At 52.3% G+C, this 20,011-nt stretch overlaps 1 protein-coding gene across 1 annotated transcript; it reads right to left on the bottom strand.

Moving 5' to 3' along the window:
- Positions 1-209: 209 nt before the first annotated feature.
- Positions 210-2,976, bottom strand: LOC128270987 (rab3 GTPase-activating protein catalytic subunit). The gene is made up of 4 exons (XM_053008416.1): positions 2,903-2,976; positions 525-1,704; positions 367-455; positions 210-276 (listed from the first exon to the last, which is right to left on the bottom strand). Exons 1-4 carry the CDS (start codon positions 2,974-2,976, stop codon positions 210-212), a joined length of 1,410 nt encoding a protein of 469 aa, XP_052864376.1.
- Between the last annotated feature and the right edge of the window lie 17,035 nt (positions 2,977-20,011).

The raw sequence follows: 20,011 nt of genomic DNA, 5'->3' as shown, positions 1-20,011 counted from the left end.
CTTGTGCGGATTTAAGAGAAAATGTTTGGATAACACCTTCCGCTTATCGTGTAATAAAGTCCTTTATTGGAGTAATGTTTCCGTTTCGTTAAATATGTAATTCTTATCCACTTATCAGCAATAAGATGAATGTATCGTAGTTTTAATAAGTGTAAGATAATTTTCAACAATCTCCGATTATGCTCGGAAGAGCTCTGCGGCCATCGTGCTCAGTAGAAAGTAGTGTTGCGGCTGAACGCACCACACAAACGGAATTCTTGTGGCATCAGGATCGCTCTGAAATGGGACGGAATCCGCGGGACAAAAAAGAAACGGATTAGCTGGACCCACATCACATCTTCCCGTATTGCCCTTGGGGCAACTTACCTCAAAAACTGTGGCGTTCCGGGTCCCTTGCTGACGGTGTTGCCACACAGCCGCAACGTAAACTGCTTCTCGACCGGATCCGGAAGGCACTGGAACGAGAGAGGGGTGTTAAAATCGCAAGTTCCTCATTCAAAGCCCTGCGTTCTCCGATTGCTTACCACATTCCCACCGGCGTTGGTCGTCTCGGTTCCCGCCTCGTTGGCGGCCCGCTTCGCCTCGGCAAACATCGTCAGCAGCCGGGCGGCAATCTCGCTTGCAGCGCCCTCTAGGAGCTCGGTTTCATCGCCCAGCAGCAAGCCCTGGACGAGTTGGCGCTCGTCGTCCGAAGCGAAGCTTTCGCTCGAATCCGTGAGCTTTCGCGCCAGACTGCGGACCTGCGTAACGCTGCTTTCGAGCTGCAGCAGCTCGCCGAGTAGCAACTCGTACTTGGTCCGCGAGCTGACCACCCGCGGCATTCCGGTGCCGCCGCCACCGGTGCCTCCACCGTTGGACCAATTTTCGCGCGACAACCGACAGCAGGTGGTGGTCAGCCGTTCGACCGTCTCTTCGTAGCGCGGGATAGCTCCACGCGCCGTGGCCGCTTCCAGTTTGGCCGTATCGAGCGCCACGTGAAACAGGGTGGCCACCGTGAGTTCCGCGATCTGGCCGATGGCGCGGGACTCGAGAAAGTGGAGCACCTTCTCCGCTTCCTTCGTGTCGTCGAACAGGCGCTTCTGGCGGCGGGCCGGCACGGGCCGGGCACTGTCCCAGACGGTGCGCCACGTGTTTCCGGGGATCTGCATGCGGGCGCTCAGGTGGCCGCGCCGTCCGAACGGATCCTGCTCATCGATCGGCTCGTCCTCGATCCAGTCGCGCGGACTATACCATCGAATGAAGTCCTCCAGCTGGGCGGCCGGATTGGCCGCCTTGAAGCTTTCGGCGTCGGACAGCAACGAAGCACTCATCATCTGCGTCCGCAACTCGCTGTCCGGTCCGAGCTTCAGCAGCACCTCGGCGTCGTCCTCGAGCTGATCCTCCGTCTTCGGGACGGGCTCCTGCGTGACCGGAATGTACAGGGGTTCGTCCGAACCGACCAGCAGCATGCGCCCGAGCCGGGACAGGCGGCCCACGGGTTCACCGGCAGCCGCTGCTGCCGCCGCCGCCCGCTGCTCTTCCTCCCAGCAGTCGAAGAATTCCTCGTCAGACTCACCACCGCCGCCGGCTGCTCCGGCCTCGGAGGTCCTCATCGAGAATGGGAGGCCTCCTTCGCGCAACGCACGCCGCTCCATGCACACGTTCAGCATCTGCAGCTTCTGGTGCAGCAGGCAGGTCCGTGAGTCCGGGAATCCACTGGCCACCCTATGGGGGGAAAGAAACAGAGAAAGAGCATAAATAGTGCGAGCGAGAGAGAGGGGTAGAGCTTCCTCTCGAGAGCAATCTCGAGAACCCGATGCGATGAAGCGTAATCGACGGCCGATCGACAGCTGGCAGGCGTCGGAATGTTTCGGGCGCAAGATCACACACCTATTCCCCGGTCCCGGTCCCGCCCGATCTTCACGGCCGTGGTGGCCGGGCCCAAAAGGCTAGAGGCAGTCGATAACAACCTCGCACCACACCAACACACCACCGGTGCGAAAGCCGCGCAATGCAAAAATGCTAAAACAACACCCGATCGCCGAACACGATCAAGTGGGAGTCTGTGTGTTGGTGTGTGTGTGATCGATGTGTGGAAAACAAACAACATTTTCAACCCACAATCATTGAGCGGCATGTGATTAGGCATTTTTTTCCCCCGGGAAAAATTACGGTAAAGCGCCTCGGAGCCCCAGCCGTCGAAGAAGTGCCAAAGAAAGGCACCAAGGCGAGACGAAAAGGCCGGTGGCCAATGGCCGGTGCTGTGTGTTTGCCTTGGGTGAAGTACCACCGGCACCGTTGGTGCGCTTTTACGGACCGAGGAAGGGTTTGACACGCAAATGAAGTAAATGGCCTCAAATGGGAGTGTTTTGGGAAATGTGTCCCAACAACAGGTGCTGCTGCTGGTGCTGGGCTTTCGGCATGTTCCAGGAGCAATTCTAGGGCCACGTCAGATGCTTAACCGTTTAAGTTGCACACTCCGCGGTGGTGCGCGTATTGTTGTAAGTCTTGAAATTGTTAACTCGTTAACTAGAATCGAGCTTCCAGATCGATTTGATGCATTAATGTTATGGATTACTGATCTGCCGCTAATCTTGATTGGCCATTTTTGACCAGGCATCGTTGGCCAGGCAATTTGGAGCTTTTCTTTAATATGGCCTTAATAAGTAGTTGAGGTGATATTGTGGAACTTTCGTTTATTTGGTCGCCTTTGATATGCAAGTTCTAATATTTTGCTAACATCATCATGCAATTTTTTTTTGGGTTCAATTCCTTTAGAATAATTTCTCTCGTCGATGTACGTTCGGATTAGAAGCAAATGGAGGTGAATAAGAAACCCGTTTGAAGTTACTTCTCGTTAGAAACTGGGAAATAGAAGCCAGATCAAAATAATTAGAGCGATAAGCGAGCTAGTCGATCTTACATTGGTGTACTGTAACCATCTCTAACATCGATTTGAGAGGCGATGAACTGTTGTAGAGCCACCGAGCCACACATTTTGGATTCTTTCTACTTTTCAGAGTAATGTTTAAATCTGATCTGATAGAAGGAAAAAATATGGGAATTTTGTATAAATAATTAAAAACATGCAAATATATTAATAAAGCTCTTTTGATGCCCGAAGAGTGTCAAAATTCCAAAACAAATTCGTTTTATGTGCTATTCCATACAGATTTGATGGATTTTGTAAAGAAAATTGCCAAACTTTGCTACCACAAACGCACACAAACGGTTAATATATCCATCTATTCATCGGGTGATCCATTTAGTGTTTGGATTTTAAACTACCGATCACTTGACTTTGAAAACGTCAAACATCATTATGGAAACTGTAACATTTAGTAAAAACTTTGACATTTACGAGCTGGGACGCCAGGCGCTTGCAGAAAATTGGGAAATAATCAAAAATTATTTCCAAAGTGGTGAGTCTTCAACTCAAATTGTACGAAATTTGAAAAGGTCACTTCATAGATCAGAATTGTCGTATTTGGGGCTGGGAAAACCGACTCGTTACGTGCAAGTGAAGCAAATGCACCCACCACGAGAGACTGTTTGGTGCGGAGTTTTGGTCTTTTTCGAATTTTGACCCATTTTCCTTCGAAAATGAAAAAGAAGCCGCCGTAACCGCGTCGATGGAGTCGACGCTACCGAGAAATGTTGGTTTTTCGGCGAAATTGAAGCTGAAAGCTTGGACGACATTTGGTTTCAACAGGACGGCGCTACGTGCCATACAGCGATAGCCACAATCGAGTCCAGTTATTGTTTGTAAAGAGGAATTCCCAGCACGGAAGAGGAAGGTTAAAACGTTCGCACCACCTAAAGGAACTTCTTAAGAACTTTATCAGGTTTCTTCCGAAAATCGATAGAAATGATCAAAATATGGTTGATGATGAATGGTTGAGTTCAATTTTATTGAACCAACTGAAGCCGCATTGATTTGATTCTTTAAACTACACCCGTTCCCGTTTATCGCTTTATCAGCGCTTTATGGTGCTGAAAAGCCGACGAATCACTGAAAAGCTACCCGCGGGGAGATGGGTAGCCACTGCCTGTGTCCTTAAGTGCTGTGAAGGTTCCGAAAAGCTTCCAAAAGGTGCCACTAAACACAAGCACAATTAGTCAGGAAATTTTCTTATCAACACCAATCAAACGCAATCATCGCGCTGGAGACCGTTAAGCGCCGGAGAGCCCGAGGCAGAGCCTCTTCCTTGGCCAGGTTCCATCCATCCACTCCACCACCAGCTCCGAAGTCAATTAGGGGCACCGGGGTGTAATTCGGGACGGCGGGACCCATTGTTGCGGTGCGAAAAATGTGTGACGTACGTGCGGAGGGGGACGATTCAACGGCGGACGACCTCAAACTTGGCGACCTCACAGATCGGGCCTTCGTGTCACCGCCTTGCATCCGGAAGAACGTGCGCCCGGTGCATTTGGCACTAATTTGGCGTCGCGAGCTCCGAGAGTTCCGGACGCCTTCTGCTGGTGGCGCACAATTTTGAGGTGCCCGTTTCCCGAGCGCATTCCCGCATGTGTTCCGCGCGGCGATGTACAATTACCAATCATTGCGTCATTATGCTTGGCTCACGACTCCTTGTTCGCGTGTTCTCGAGCGCCCCCTCTCTCTCCCTCTCTCGCTCGCGAGCTAGATTAGAATGGTGGGTAATTTGCCAGGTTCAGCCAGGTGCCAACAGTTGGAAACGGGACGTTCGCAGCCAAGACCAAGACCTCTCGAAGCTTATTTCGAAGCCAAAACAAACAACCAATCCGCGGAGCGGGTGTGAGACCAGCAAAAAATATGGCAAATATGGAAATAATTGTAAAGTGAAGATGAGTTGGGAGGATGCAAACTAAACAAAGTTACTCATCAGCGCGCTTCAGTCGCGGCTGAAGATAATGTGTGTGCGAAAGTAGTAAAACCGGTGAAACGGTGCGGTGAACAGCGGAAGGCAAACAACGATCGTCTTCAAGTTCACTTTAGACGTCACGACGATCGGACTAAAGGAGAAGAGCCAAAGGCAAAACAAAGGCGCGAAGGAGTTTCACGGAGTTCAACGACCCGTTAAGCAGGGTCGACCAGGGTTCCCTCCGCAATGCAAGCCACAAACCAAACCAACGCGCACCGCCGCCGCCCGATAATGTTCTAATGTTTCTAAACAGTGGCTCAGCGATCGATGCAAAATGATGATTGTGGTGTAATTACTTAGCGTAACAGGAACTTGCTTTGCTTTAGTGCGAGAATAATTTAAACAGTGAACAAATAATGGAGAATAAATTTATGCTGAATCGAATTGAATTGTTTAAAGCTTTCAAGTTAAGAATCGTTTAAAAGAATTTATTATTTATTAGAACGGACCAAGCCGTATTAAGCACCAATTTAAATTGATGCACTATCAGGGTTCTAACTAACGTCTGTCGAATAGAAACCGATCAATCGGTGCAGTGCTACGATTATCTACGGAGCCACGACCGTTACAAAGATCAAAATACTGCTGGCCAAGTACAAAAGTAAGTTATTTCTCCATCTGATCGTGATTGAAGGATGAAAAGAGGATTGATTTTCAAAATCCTTAAAAAAACCAGATCGATTCGGCAAAAAGACAATGCTGTGTTTCTGATAGGACCAGAAAGGTGTAGTGTACCACAAGCTCCCAAAAACGGTGGTGAAACGGTTTAAACAGATCACTTCGGACAACAATTGATCAATTGATCGAAAAACAACAGCACGGGCCAGAAGACACGGTAAGGTAATTTTGCTTCATGACAAGGCGCCTGGATATAAAGCAGAACTGGTTCAAGATACAATCAAAGCATTTGGCTGGAAGCTGCTACTCAACCCGCCGCATTCACCAGACTTGGCGCCTTCCGATTATCATTTATTTTTATCGATGAGGGACGCATTGGCTGAGCAGAACTTTGATGCCTACGAGCTACGGAACTCGAAAATTGGATACTATTTAATTGGTTTGCTTCAAAAGACGAACAATTCGTTTGGCGTAGCATCCACAAATTGGATTTTTTCGTTTCAAGGCAATAAACATGTAATTTCTTTAAAAATATATCTGGTTTCATACGTCCAGACCTGATATAACAATAAAAATGTTTAGAAAAACTTAAACTTAAAAGACTTAAATGCGCCGTAAACTGTGTAAAATACGGCTCGTCAAATGTAGCGCTATTTTAATCACTTTTTACATCATTAAAAGTATTCGAAAAGCTTATTGAAGCCTGAAACCCTTCATCGGAAACAACATGCTATGAAATGGTTGAACTTTGCAAAGGTTGGTAAGCCTTTTCCGAACATCAAATTATTTCATCTTTCGTAAAAACCATAAAATGCAATAGATGGGCCACCGCTAGGCCAAACTTTTAAAACATTTAAACCACATAAATACGGTTAAACAATTCATCCGAATCTTCGGTGCGGTCAAATACGGTGAACGACAAAAAAATGAGCTTTAATTACGAATTAATTGTTCCCAAATGGCGACAGTGCTTAGCGTCTTAGAAAAGGCGCGGAAGCAAAACAGAAAGAAAACACCAAGAAAAAAGGGCCCCACCGAGTGTATTAAACGCCGATCTAACGAAAGGGGCGATTCGAGGCGGTGGCCGTCCGATTGAAACATTCTTCCCAACTTCCCATTCATCATCCGCGAAAGTGGTTGGTGGTCCACTGGCTGGCTGTAATGGGGGGGGAGCCCGCGGACTGTCGTCGTAATTTTTCGCATAAACGCCCAAATGAGTTGGGCCGGGAAATTCCGGCGGTGGTAACCACAATCCGCCGGTCGGTCGGTCGGTTGGTGTTGCGTTCATTTGCGCCAGCTGGCACGACATTGCCTCCGACTCCGACACCAAACACAACCAAATCACTTCCGTCATTGGTCCCTCCTGTCGAGCCACCGGCGTCGGTTGGTGTCGGTTGCGGTCGGTCGGCATCATCACCCCATGGCACCCTCCCTGTGGCAGTCTTAATTTTTCGCCGTAAGCTGCGTCAATTAAAATCCAATAAGCAACGACGAAAGGACCAGGCAGAGAGACAGAGGGGTGTTCTATGTAATGTCACAAATGCAGACAAGACGCCCCTGGGACAGATTGTAGGCCCCACGAAAAGTTTGGGTTTCAATTGCGCCACGCATCGCGTACACTGCAAGTTTTCCGCGGCTTCTGAGACCGAAGTTTGTGGTCTAGAAAGGGAATTTCGGAGCATGGCACCATTTACATGCGGGCCAACGGATGCGAAGAATAAAGTTTCCATTAGAACACACAAAAGGAAAGGCCGGGAAAGCAGCCTTAATCAGCTGCATTCGTCGGTTTTTGCTGCGGGGAAGACATTTAAAATGATGTTCCGAGCAGACACGGCCGGTTCCCTTATTTCCGTTGGTCCGCTCTAATCATCACTCATGACTTTTTAGACTTTCCTCTTTTTAAAGTGTCTGTGTGTGTGCCTTCCTTTCTTTCTTTCGCTACCTTTCGGGCCTGTCCTAACCCTTGTCATTGCGGGGAGCGGCACCGACCGGGTAGAAGATACCCGCGAACCGGGCAGATTAGCATAATGTTCTGCCCCCGGCCCCACACCGACTGTTGCTGATTTCGGTGGCCCGTCCCCGGCCCGGTGCAGTACGTGATGGGAAATGGAAATGGCCGCACTCCGGCACTAATTTTGTTTATCTTTGCCCGTGCCGTGCCGCTCATTCGTTCGTTCGGCGTTCGCTTTAAAGCCGCGTAGTAGGCTGCGACGACGACCAGGACGAGTGCAATTTTATGTTCTTTCTTTCGGTCCCGGCGACTAGAAGAAGTGTAATCGCCAGATAGAACGCAAAAGAGGCGGACCACCGACCGCGACAGGCGGCTTTCCCCGGTGACGTCGCCTGTGGCGAAAGGAGGCTCGGTGCGGCCAGGCTCGGCGTTCCTTGACGTCATCGGCGGCTACTGGGAAGATGTTCCCTTCCCTGCCACACACACACACACACACACACGTGTGCGCACGCACGCACACCAGCGTGTTCGTCAACACAGCCGGAGCCTACTTGACTAATGGAACGTGAATGATTTATTGACCGTTCGGGACGGGGAGCCACAGCCTCCCCGGAATGGGCGGTTCCGCGCTTTTGTGCAAGAACGGCACAATTTTCGGGCCGTAGTCGGCCCGGTGGTGACCAGCTCGCGCCGCGTCCTGCACGGCCCACCGTGTCACGCACGTTTCGCGACAGTAATTTATTTTATCATTTTCTCCAATAAAACGCCAACCAAACTCTCGCCGAGCGAGCGAGAGACGAAGCCGACCGGGCCAAAGGTCCAAGGGCACACGGGCTCCACGTCCTCGTCTTGGCATGTAAATTGAGTGTTTGGATGTTCATTACACAAGGCGCCCCGCACAAACACTAACACACGTTCGGGGGGCCACCGGACGATCCATTAATCAGAGAGGGCAGGCGGAGAGGGCACCACCGTGGTGAACGATTTACGATGGCATTTGACATATGTGTCAATCCGCGGTTTATCTGGCACTCGCAAAATGCACCCCCAATAGCGCCCTCGGTGGCCAGGACACTGGCGTGGCCACGTGCTGCTGTGGCTGACGTAATTAATGATTCGCAGCGCTTTTGACTTGTTCCTGTTTCCACGGCCAAAAGTTGGCACCGAAAGTGACATCTCTTCTTCGTCTTACTTTTCGTCGGACCTGGCGATTAATGTCAGGATCGAACTTTGCTGACGCAGAATTTGAAAATTAAAGTTCGCTCGGCACACTCGCTCGGGTCGGAGGACCCGATGACGGCGGCCCCGTACTCGACCTCATTAATTTGTGATTTAATGTTCTAATGAAAAATTTATGGTCCACCACGGCGTGCCCGCCACCCCCGGTGTTCGGAAATGCGCAGCCAGGGGGCTGGCGCGCCCACCGGAAACAATTCCCCCGGCGACCGGAAGCAGCGGTCAGAGAGATGAACCCCCGGCGCGACGACACGATGGTGGTGATGGTTTGTTGTGGTTCACTCGGGCTCGGGTTCATCGGAGTCGTCTGATGACGACGATGATGACGGCACTACCACACCCGTTACGTAGGGTGAAGCCGAAAGAAAGAGACCACACTATGGATAACTGGCATTTCCGGTGGGTAGCGCTTGAATGTTTCGGGAGCACTTTTCGCACATTTTTATGAGGAATTTAAAATAGGAAAATGCTCCCCGAAATCATCCTCAATGTAACATACTCAATATGATGTATGATATGTTTCTCTTATGATCAGACGCCAGACAGACGCCATCAGTAGAATGCGTTGACGGTGCGAGCTAGACGCATCTGGAGCATGCAAAAACACAAGACTTAACACTTTTGCGATAGGCATTGTCGGTAATAGTAATGCTGCAAACAATAGTAATTATGAAGTTTGTAGTACACAACCTACACGCGCGAATCAAGCAAACAAAAAACCCAGTCTGGAGCCCACCGAACGAGACAAAAAAGGGACCGCGGTGGATAACGGACGGCAAATGGAAAATGCAACAAAACGGGAGGGAAAACTGCACGGCGGCGGCGGCGGCCGTGCTCCAGTTCTGCTCCTTCGCGGCGCTTCGTGGAGCCTGCCACAGTTTTTCCTCGCAGAAAACAATATTTACCCCATTCGACACGGCCGCCCGTCCGTCCACGGAACGCGGGTCACCGTCGCCACCTATCGCTCGCATACCACAGTAGGCCGAGACAGACAGAGAGAGAGATAGATCAAGCGAAAGCGTCAGAGAGAGAAAAGCGCAAGAACAGTTAGGTGACTTCGGGCGTGGGGCTCTCAGCGCACGAAGCACGCTGTGAGTGCCAACCCCCCTTGAACTCAGTGGTGAGAGTCCCAGCCAGCTGGTTTGCGTAAACAGAGAGAGAGAGAACCCCCGAAAGCGGCAAGAGAAATGCACACTCGCGAGCTTTTCCGAACGAGATATGATGTCGCCCGCATGGCTTTTCCGAGCGCGACTTTTCCGATCAAAAAGCCGCCCGCTGAGAACGGTCGAGAACAGTCCGTCGTCACTTCTCCGCGAAAGAGAGCCCGTCGCCGGAACCGGAGAAGCAGCAGCCAAACCCGACCGAACCGGTGCCGTGTAGAGTATAGATAGTCCTGCGTCCTGCGGCACACAGTCGTGGTCGTCGCATTCGCAACCTCCTGCCGGCCGGAAAACTCCAATCCCCCGCGGATATGGTGCACCGAAAGTGCGGTTTTCGGTGGTCGCGATGAAGAACCAACGCACGATCGCGCGGCACGACGACGATCGGCGCACGACGAAGCTTTGAGTGGTCACGGCTCAAACCACCCAGCCCCCGCACCCCACCGCGCGATCGAAGGCGCGCCGTGAGTGGTGGGTGATCGACGCGCGCAAGATGCTGCGAACGGTCTGCGCCACGCGATCCACGCCGCAGTCCGAATCAGTCACCTGCGAACGGTTGATGAGCTAGCAACAGCCACGTGGACCAGGGCGCCGTGTGAGTGTGTGTGTTTGTGCCAGTGAATGCCAGTGTGTGAGGTGCTAAGGAAGCGGGAACGGGAACAGCGCGCAACGGGACCACAGTCGCCGCCGCCGACTCGCGACTCGTGTTTGCGTTCGTTGCCTGCGGCCGGTTGAAGTTATCGAACACGGATTGCTCCGTGCGGGGTTGAACGTCTGGCGTGCCAATTCATTGAAGACCGAAGAAAACCGTGGCACGATCGCGTGGATCGCGTGCGTGAACCAACACCACGAGTAAAGTGGCAAGCATAATCCGTCGAACGCAAGTACCGTTAGATTCCGTTCGAGGCGCGCAACGACGTAGAACGTGCACCACCAGCCGGCCAGCGGGTGAAACTTTCTCTCGCCGTGAAAGTTCTTTGGCCCCCTTTTTTTTCTTTGACGCTCGGCCGCTGCCCGCCTTAAAACCCCCGAGCCGGCCACCGACACGGTTCTCGGGGCGACGCGTAAATATTTCGTGACACTTTTAGCCCAGTGCCGAGCGCGGGCGATCGCGAGCGTGAATTGTTTCTAAGTGAAGTTAATCAGCGTGGTAAATCGTCGTGGTGATATTATGCTGACGGCCACGGCCCGGCCAGTGCGCAGTTCGGGCGATTGACGGCCCGAGATTTGGGGTCCGCGCCCAAATTACAATAACATAAAACAAGTGATTAAGGTTAACGCGTTCGTAAATTGGAAAACAAGTGTCCGCCAGGGCGCACCACCACCATCATCCACCAACAAGCACCGCAACAGCAAGTGGCCGACGAGGGACGAGCAGCGCGCAAATTGACGTGACCGTGATTTACGGTTCCAGCAGCAGCAGCAGCAGCAGCAGCGTAAGAGGTGTACGTGTCCATCTTCAATTAATGGTTAATTTAAGCGGATTTTTTACGACCCCACATCGGACCGCGGGGGCCGGGCGTCGGGCCACCCATTTATGGTTCGAAATTGTTTTCGAAAATCGGCCAAATCGGAGAAAGTTTCCACCAACACTGTGTGCCGGGTCAGCTTTGTGGTGTACAGTGCCGACCGTTCGTAGAGCATCGGACCTGACTTAGCGTGTCCGCGAGAGTCCTGCTCGCCGGCTCTGGATGTCCAGGGAGCGGGTTGAGATATAGTGCGGACACGGCTAACCACCAAGTGCCCGATCCTCTCGCGAGGACCACTCATGAGAGTGGGGACAGATTTTTGGGGTCCGCAAGTTGGACGAAGGATTTGGGCCAAATAGTCCACCGACATCCATTGGGCTGCCCACATCCTGCGAGATGTCCGCTCGATCGATCGTCACATGATGAGAACATGTCCTTATCTTGAACTTATTGCATACCCCGAACTGGGGGAAATTTTAATACTTTGACAAGTACTGTCGTGGGCTTCTTCGATGGTTTCCGCAAAGTCCGACAGAACCGATAGCTGATCTGTCAAAAGCCGAACCGACCCCTGGGGCAACTTCACCCGTTTTGTAAGGCACTGTTGTTGCGGTGCGTAGCCCAACCGTCCTCGAGAATCAGGGCGGAGACAAGAACAAGACTTTTATCTCAAGGCTTAATGGTCGGGCTTTCAAGGTTGTTCTTCTTATCCCACCCGTCAGAAGTAGAAGATAATTAACCTATACGAGCAACTCATAATCTGCCGGTGATTTATCATCCAGGACACACAGGGAACATGCTGCCATGTTCCGGAGATCGATCCGATAAGACGACCGGGGTTCGATTCCACAACAGTCTGCTTTATTAAGCCATCCGTCGCTATGATCTGCCAATTAGCCGACCGGAACCTGGAGCCGCGGGCGCGCTTTGCATTAATTTAACATCGATGTCGTCCAGTTTTTTGTTTTGATTCGTCGATGAGCTGTCATTAATTTCTGCGTGTACCGCATAATGATGGTGCCAGATTGTTAATACCACAAGTCGGTTGCTAGAGACACGTCCGCAGAGATGGTCGATTCAGCCAGTTCATCATCAGCAATGTATCGGCGCGGTTGATGGCCGTTGGGTTGGGCCTTCTGTTCGATGCGATCCGACAGAACTATCTCTTCGCGCTCGGGCGGTCACTACGCCGCGGACCATGCAACGGAACTGCTATCGCGTGGAGCTCTTCGCCCTCCGTGCCATGGTCCGCCGCCGCCGACCATCTGGTCCCGCGAAACGGAGTAATAGTGAAAAAGAAAATCAAGAATCCGAGGCGCACGAGGCGGAGATCCGGACCGACCTAGGACCGGCCACCTAGAGAAGAACACAGACCAGTTTTGCTGCCAGTCCCCCCAGCCGCGTGCCGGTAACGGTGTGGAAGGAACGGCTGATAACATGACAGCACCGTAATAATCAATTTACCTCCACTTCCTGCACGAACCGGGGCCGGGACCGCGGTTCCCCCGGTGGAAACTAATCCGGCCGGCAAACAATCTTCACTAGATTAATCAACAAGCAAACCCGGCACGGGCTCGGGCTCGGGCCCGGCAAACCGGATCGCTCGCGAGGAGAAGCGTAACGAGCATTCCTGGCCCATCCTTTTGGAGCACCCCCGGTGACGCGTGACCGGAGAGCCTAACGGGGGTTTTGGGCAGGTGAAGATGAGCGTAGAGAAGGAATAGGCGCGCGCGCCAAAGAAATCAGGTTTGTTTAACTCTTTCGCGCTCGAGTGTGTGTTTCTTAAGGTTCCCGAAAGGATGTCTTGGGAAAAGAGGGAAGGACACACTGGCAAGGCACATGTGGTTCGTCATCATCGAAAGGGTTTCGTTGTTTGAAGTACCTCTGTGCCTGACACAGCGAATACCCGCGAGAGGACACGCGGCTTTCCTGCGGACCGTTCGGTTCGATGCCGGGAATCGATGGGCTTACTACTTCCGGAGTATTGCGATTGAGCGTTGGGCGGTGCCGAAAGTCCGTGGAATGCCATCGAACTAGGAACGAGAACCTTAAAGTTCGACATGTTTCTGGTTCATTCGGAAAATTCTTATTTTGAGAGCTTCATTCAGTTCATTAAAAACATTAAAGAAACAATAGAAAAATCGACCAAAGCTTCACAGAACTCCTGTAATCTTAATACGATCGTGTTTCAAAACTAAAACAACTTCATCCGATAGACGATAAAAGACAGGACTCAGCATCCTAAATCTTTGGGACAGCAAACATGTTCCAAAGTATCGAATTTCCACGGGCTTTTCGTGTGACCCACGAGGAGTGCACCACACCCCGTCACCCACCGTCCCCCCGCACGATCGATCGTGGGCCCTTCTTTCGATGGTTTGCGTCGCATATTCAATCGCATACGAAATTGCACGAAATGAGCATCTCTGGCAAGGCGAAGGGAAATTAATGCAGCCTCTGCTCGGGCGCGCCTGGGATCGTCACAAACCTCCCAACCGTTTCGGGAGGGACCATTTCTCGATTACGCGTGGCTTTTCTCCTGGCGGCGGCAGCGACCGAGACTCGCGCCGCGTTTTTCTCCGTGGAAACCCGACCACACAAATCCGACCTATTTTCGTACCACACACACACACACACCCGGAGGGGTGGGCACGCGTGTTGGTGAGGTGTGTACCGTCCGCTGCCACCACCGCCGGTACCGGCGTAGGCCTGGGGACGACCCCATTTTCCCACTTTTTATCACCCGACCCATCAATCATCGACGGAATCGCACACGTGTCCGCGCGCGCGCTTGTGTGCGTGTGTGTGAAGATATTACGAGGCGAGGGAAAATTGGCCAGCGAAGCGTACGGTTTTTATGAGCTTTCCGAAAAGCGTCTGCCGCGTCGTCTCCTAGGAATGCGTCCTTCGCCGCCCGGGGCACCTGAAGGCACAATTGGCGAGATAAAGTTCGAGCGTGGACTGCCGCGTGTGCTGAGATGCTGACGATGACGATGACGATGATGATGATGATGATGATGATGGTTAATAAAAGAAATTCTTTTATGGAAGGTGTGTGCATAAACACTTATGGGGGGCTTTTGGTGAGCATTAAAGCTTCAGGCACCGGCTCCGCTCCGGACGGTAAACATAAATATTGATTAAGCAAAGAGGGCCGCCGCCGGCAGGCAGGCAGCCCAAGGGGGGTTCCGCCACCGAAGGTGTGCACGAAAAGTCAAAGACCCGCCAAGGCCCGAAAGTTGTTCCCGAACGTGAGTAATTAACATGGTGGAACCGAAATCAATCCCTGTCTGCTCCGTGTGCGTGTCGATAGGCGGGCTCGGAGTTAGGGGGGGGTGTAAGTGCCCTCCCTCGCGGCCAAAGACCAAGAGTGTTTTTGGAGTTTGCTTTCGGAGTGTGTGTGTGTTTGTGGTTGCCGGTGGGGCCATCATGTGGTGGGCCCGTCACAGCAGCGTCATGTTTACCGAAGTGAAAATGATTTATTGACAAACAAAGCATAATTTGGTGGAAAATGACCCCACACCCCAACGCGAGACGCGTAACGAAAAATGGGTTGGAAAAATGTGTTGCGCACTTGAGCCGGAACGCGGCTCAATTCTACTCTGATTAATATTTTTGCATGTCCCTACCTACGCTGTGTGTTTGAGTTTCTTGAAAGCAGCATCGAAACGAGCCGTCGGAATTGCCTAACGGAATCTGTTCGACAGCCCTTCCGAAACGGCTTCGGATCGGGTTCTTTCACCTTCCGCTATCGATTGAGCCAACATCTGTCTGCCTCCATGTGTGAGATTTTCCGTGGGCCACCCACAACACTTGGCAAAAACAATCCCCCCAAAAAGTTCTGCCTCACCGAGAAAGTTCGCCGGTTCGCAGGAGCCAATCGAGCCAAATAAAAGTAAATGACGCCTACTCTAATCAACGATACGCCTGTCTAATGTCAGAGATGTGTGGATGAAGAGCGTAACCGACATGAAACTAGTGGCGGCGCTTCTTTCGGTAGGCATTTGATTACACACACGCGAGGACGAAAATAGAACAAGCGATTAACGGTCATCATGGGGCTCGCGTCCTATGCGTGAATCGGTTTATTGCCATGAAGTCTGCTTGCCGGCAGACGTGAACCGGTCCACGTCAACGGTTACTAGATGCTCTGCTCACAGTGAGCTGTCACTTTTTTCATCATCGCTCACCGATTCCCGGAGCTAAGAAACCAGTTAAAGGTGCAAAAAAATGTGCCACACGCCAATGGTGACATCAGCCAACTGACGGGAGTGTCATCGCGGAATGGCGGAAGCGAGTGCCAAGCGAAATGCGGTTTACCTCCACCCTGGCAGCCGAAGCAACCGAGGAGTGGACCCTCTAAACGGGGTGGGTCGATTATTTTATAATTGAGGCCCTCATACATTAACTAACGGACCCCGAGCTGCCCACATCGCCCCCCAGGAACCCGTTCCCCTGGCATTGGCATTGACATTCTCGCCGGAGCGAGTGAGAAGAAAGGCCGCCCGCGACAGCCGCTGAAGACACGCTCCGGAGGCCTTCCCTCCAGTGATTCTAATCACGCGCCGTGCGCGTGAACGTGTCGCCGGCCTTTCTGGGTCAGCCACAATCTGGCTTTCGAAATGGCCGCCTTCTTGGGGACTACCCCCACTGTCCGGTACCACTCGGTCCGTGGCGCGATATGTGTAATGTGCCGGGGATAATGTTAATAAGAGAAACGACTGTAACCGAGCAGCGCAACGCAACGCCACAGTGACAACCAACCGGCGGTGTGGTCACCACCAACACGGCCGCCTTGTAGTGCCTGTTGACGGTTCTGGATGGAAGATAAATTAACGGTCATCTGTATTCCTTCCTCGGGACAACAACACACCGATTGCGTCCGCCGTCGACACGTTGAGTTGCGATGGAAGAACTTGGCGGAGAAATTATTGGGCGAAGCGAAGAAATATGTGGCCCTCCCGAGAGAACGGCCCCAGGATGGGGATGGAGGTTACAAAATTAATATGCTAACAATGTGTACCCCGTATTCTACCTTATTGAAATTCCTGCCCGGCCTACGGTTGGGCTTCGTGCGTGAAGCAACAACGCGCGTGGCACGGCGTGTCACGTGTCGATGCCGCGATACCAATCGCGCCCCACCGGAGAGCTTTCGGAGCGGACAGCAAAAGGGATCGGATTCCTGTTTTGAAACTCACGCAACTCGAGCATATTTGTGCAACCGAAACCAACGCGCGGTACTTTCACTGCAAAAGCGCGGAGTTGCATCAAAACTCGTGCCGAAGAACTCGTAGCGTGACGCTGGGCTAGAGCCGCGATCGTGATCGTGTGTGCAGCGCTCGTGTGCGATCATAATCACGGACGCGGTCTGAGCCAGATCCACATTCCGGCGAGCAGCGAAAGCGTAAGACCATTAACACATTTCCATGCCTTGCGCCTCTTTAAAGTGCTCCGCGGATCCTCTCTCTCTCACACACACACGGACCGCTTAGCCGATTAGGGTCAGTGCGGTCAAGAAAAGCGGTGTGGAAAAGAAGTGCCAAAAAGTGGATTTTCTCGCCCAGAAAAACGGCTGCGACGGCTGAGGCGACAAAGACCGCTGACTGCGGCAACATAATCCGCAGCATCGCGGGCATCTCATTACAGCTCGATTAACCTCGTTTGGTTCTAACAAAAGGGCTGCCAAGGGATGGCACCACCGAGCCGGGCCGGGTGCTAATCGTCGGACCGATCGAATCGATCGGTGATTCCAAGAACGCCAGCCAATGTGTGAATAGAAGCATCCCACTTTCCGCCTAATCTGCCAAGAAAGCAAACCAACGGTACCCGCCGGTGGCCGGCCGGCTGGCGGCCAGAAAGCGGCCAGCCGGCGGCTTTTCCTGTGGGCCCGCCGCTTTTGTTTGGGAGGAAAATAAAGATAAGTGGCCCATCGCCGGGCGGTCGAAGGTTTAGTGTTGCGTATCGCGCATGTCAAGTGTGCGGGAGGCGCTGATGCTTGCGAAAACCGCAAATAACGCTCACGCCGAGCTCACGACCGCGCCCCGTGACGTTGGAGGTTGGTGTGGCGGCCCCATCAACTGGCCGTGTGTTGCGGTCGGCAGCGGTCGGGTCTTACAGATGGCACTACAAGTGCGTCACACCACCGCTCCGTCTCCACTCCATCTCCGGAAGTGCGTATTTTGGGAAGGATTCGGTTCCGTTATTGCTGTTGTTGTTGGTGCGGTGCGCCCCATATCTTGAGTTGGACATCTTCCGAGAAAGCGGGACGGCCGCATTCCTCCACATCCTTCGGGCCAGAAGTGCCCCCAATTTCCGGTGGTTCACTCAGTTTATGAGCCTTGGTGCGCTCGGTTCGCTCGTCTCTCGCTTATCTTCAATCCGTTCCGGAACGGAGCACGGAGCACGGTGGTTACTGTTAATATGGGTAGCCGTGGCCCATCCTAATAGGGGGCAAGAGGAAGCCAAACAGAAGGATATGGGGCCCAAACTTTTGGGTGACACTTTTGTTGTCATGAAATATATTTCATCGAACCCTCATTTGGTCTATTAGCACCCGAGAGCCTGCTACGATGACTTTGGTTTGGCACGTCATGTTTGTAGGGCAGCCCGCCCCATCCTGCGTGAGTGTGTTTGCCCTTCGGTAAACAAACAGAAAGTCGAAAACGGAATCGGGGAACGCGAAACAAAAGCATTCTTTTGTTTAGGTCCCATTTGCCACGTGTTTATTGACCCTTTTTTGGGGGGGGTTTGTTTCGCAACTGGTTGATGCGGCGCCTTTCGGAGCGAACCAAGCGTACAGAATGAGCCAGTGAGAATGAGGGTTTCCGTCAGTGAGAATAATCTTCTCACTATGCACCGGAGCGTGTTATTCACAGTTCACCATTAAATGCTTTAGCAATAAACATTAAAAGTAATAGTAAAAAATCAAAACAATTGATGGTTGAAAGCTACAAAACCCACAGCCATTAGCCGTCCGATTCAGGAAAAGGTAAAATAAATTTAAACTCGTCCCCATTTGGCGTGAAAAGCCCACAGCATGACCATTCTGGCGTCACGTCACGCACTCACAGTTAACATCCTGTCGCAACCAGCAACCAGCCGCCACCCGCCGGGGGCTTGATGGTGTGGTTTTTGGGTGAGATGTTTGTTTGGGTTATTATCGCCTTGTTATCACCGGCCTCTCTCGGTTGGCCGCTGTGTGCATGCACACGGTGACCCTTCCCGGCTTCTGGGTGTCATAAATAATTCCATCTGCTCCGGAGCCCCGGAACCCGATGGGGGTGGGGGCCTTTTCGACATTCGACCATTCGGAGGTCGACGACGACTGAATAGAATCGGAAGCCTGCCATTCGAAATTGTGCAACAATTTGGTCCGGCTGCCATTTGCCTCTTTGACTGGAAGAGCTGGCGAAAAATGGTGTGTGCGATTGGTAGTACCAGCCATTAGTCCTTGTGATGCAACGACCAAAATTGCAAACAGTGTCCACGCACCCCAGGGGAGGGCGTCCACACACACGTCCATTATCCACCCGCCCGGGCCGGGCCTGGGCCAACATTTTGGTTTTTTGGACCTGCTTTCGGTCACCCCATCCGGGTCGTCCGGGATGTCCTGCCACCGTCACGGTCACGATGAAATATTGACATTATTACGATTCCATTTCGAGCACCGAACCGTTAGCTTAACCGGCATCGTCCTATCGTCTGTCGGGGTGTTTTGAGAAGCATCAAGAGTCCCCAACCGTCGGGACTCTGCTCATCAAATTTCGTTCCGTCGAGTGTACCGGGGGGTCATCACCACACACACACACAGGACACTGGGTGAAGGTACACTCTGGGTGGGACACTAGGAGCACATCGTAACATCAAACCGGTTTGTTTGCAACCATCCCAACAGACCCATCTTGGCGCCCGGCGGGGTCGAGATGTGATAATAGACACAGGACCACTGGGTTCTGGCAGTTCTGGACGATGGACCTCTCCGGAACTCCTGTCCTCTGTCCGGTTTAAACCATTTTTGCTCGCCACCAAAAAGGACACGGTGTGTGTGTGTGTGTGGGAAGTTCATCTGAATCGGATAACGATGCACACCGGCCATTCGGTGCTGCACAGGACGGTAAATATGTCCCGGCAGGCTCCTGCAGGCCGTCGGCGCAGTCACGGCGCAGCAGCACGGCGGGAATTAACACCGCCCGCTGAGACCGGGGTCGGCGAATGATTTTGCGGAATGCAAACGGAACTTATTGGAACACAGTGGTCCGGGAACACAGACACGGCATTGTGTGTGTCCGGACACAACACACCCCATAATCCTTGGGCGATTGCGGTGCGAAAGCACTTTCTAATTATCTTCGGTGTGAACCAAGCAGTGAGGTCCTAATCGGGAAACTAGGATGTTGCACCCGAACGGACACCTGCCAGAGGACGTCCAGAGAGAGAGCAGCGAGTGGCTAGGTGAAGAGATGTCGAAACATTCGAAAGAAAATACTTTAAAATACGTGTAACGTAACCCAGTCTTAGGGGGGGCGCGACCTTATCATGATTCCGGTCACCGTGTAGCGCACCCTTCTGGAGGAAATTTAATTTAACAATCCATTTGCTACCAGAATGGCGGCTGTGGCCCCGAAAATGGACACACAGGGACGCCGACAAGTTGGGCTTCGTGCCGGAAGCCGGGACAATTAAAATGTTGTCCTC

The sequence above is a fragment of the Anopheles cruzii genome, chromosome 3 (genome assembly GCF_943734635.1).
Source record: "Anopheles cruzii chromosome 3, idAnoCruzAS_RS32_06, whole genome shotgun sequence".
Classification (NCBI taxonomy): Eukaryota; Metazoa; Arthropoda; class Insecta; order Diptera; family Culicidae; genus Anopheles; species Anopheles cruzii.
Note: the sequence above shows the minus strand (reverse complement) of the source record. Positions and strands in the feature narration are given on the sequence as shown.

Bases quoted from the DNA above. Each gene is read 5' to 3' on its own strand.
- LOC128270987 (XM_053008416.1), bottom strand. From the start codon at position 2,976: ATGTGTGGCTCGGTGGCTCTACAACAGTTCATCGCCTCTCAAATCGAT. The intron at 456-524 runs GTAAGCAATCGG...CTCTCGTTCCAG, and splicing joins CCAACGCCGGTGGGAATGTG to TGCCTTCCGGATCCGGTCGA. The intron at 277-366 runs GTAAGTTGCCCC...GTCCCATTTCAG, and splicing joins GGAACGCCACAGTTTTTGAG to AGCGATCCTGATGCCACAAG.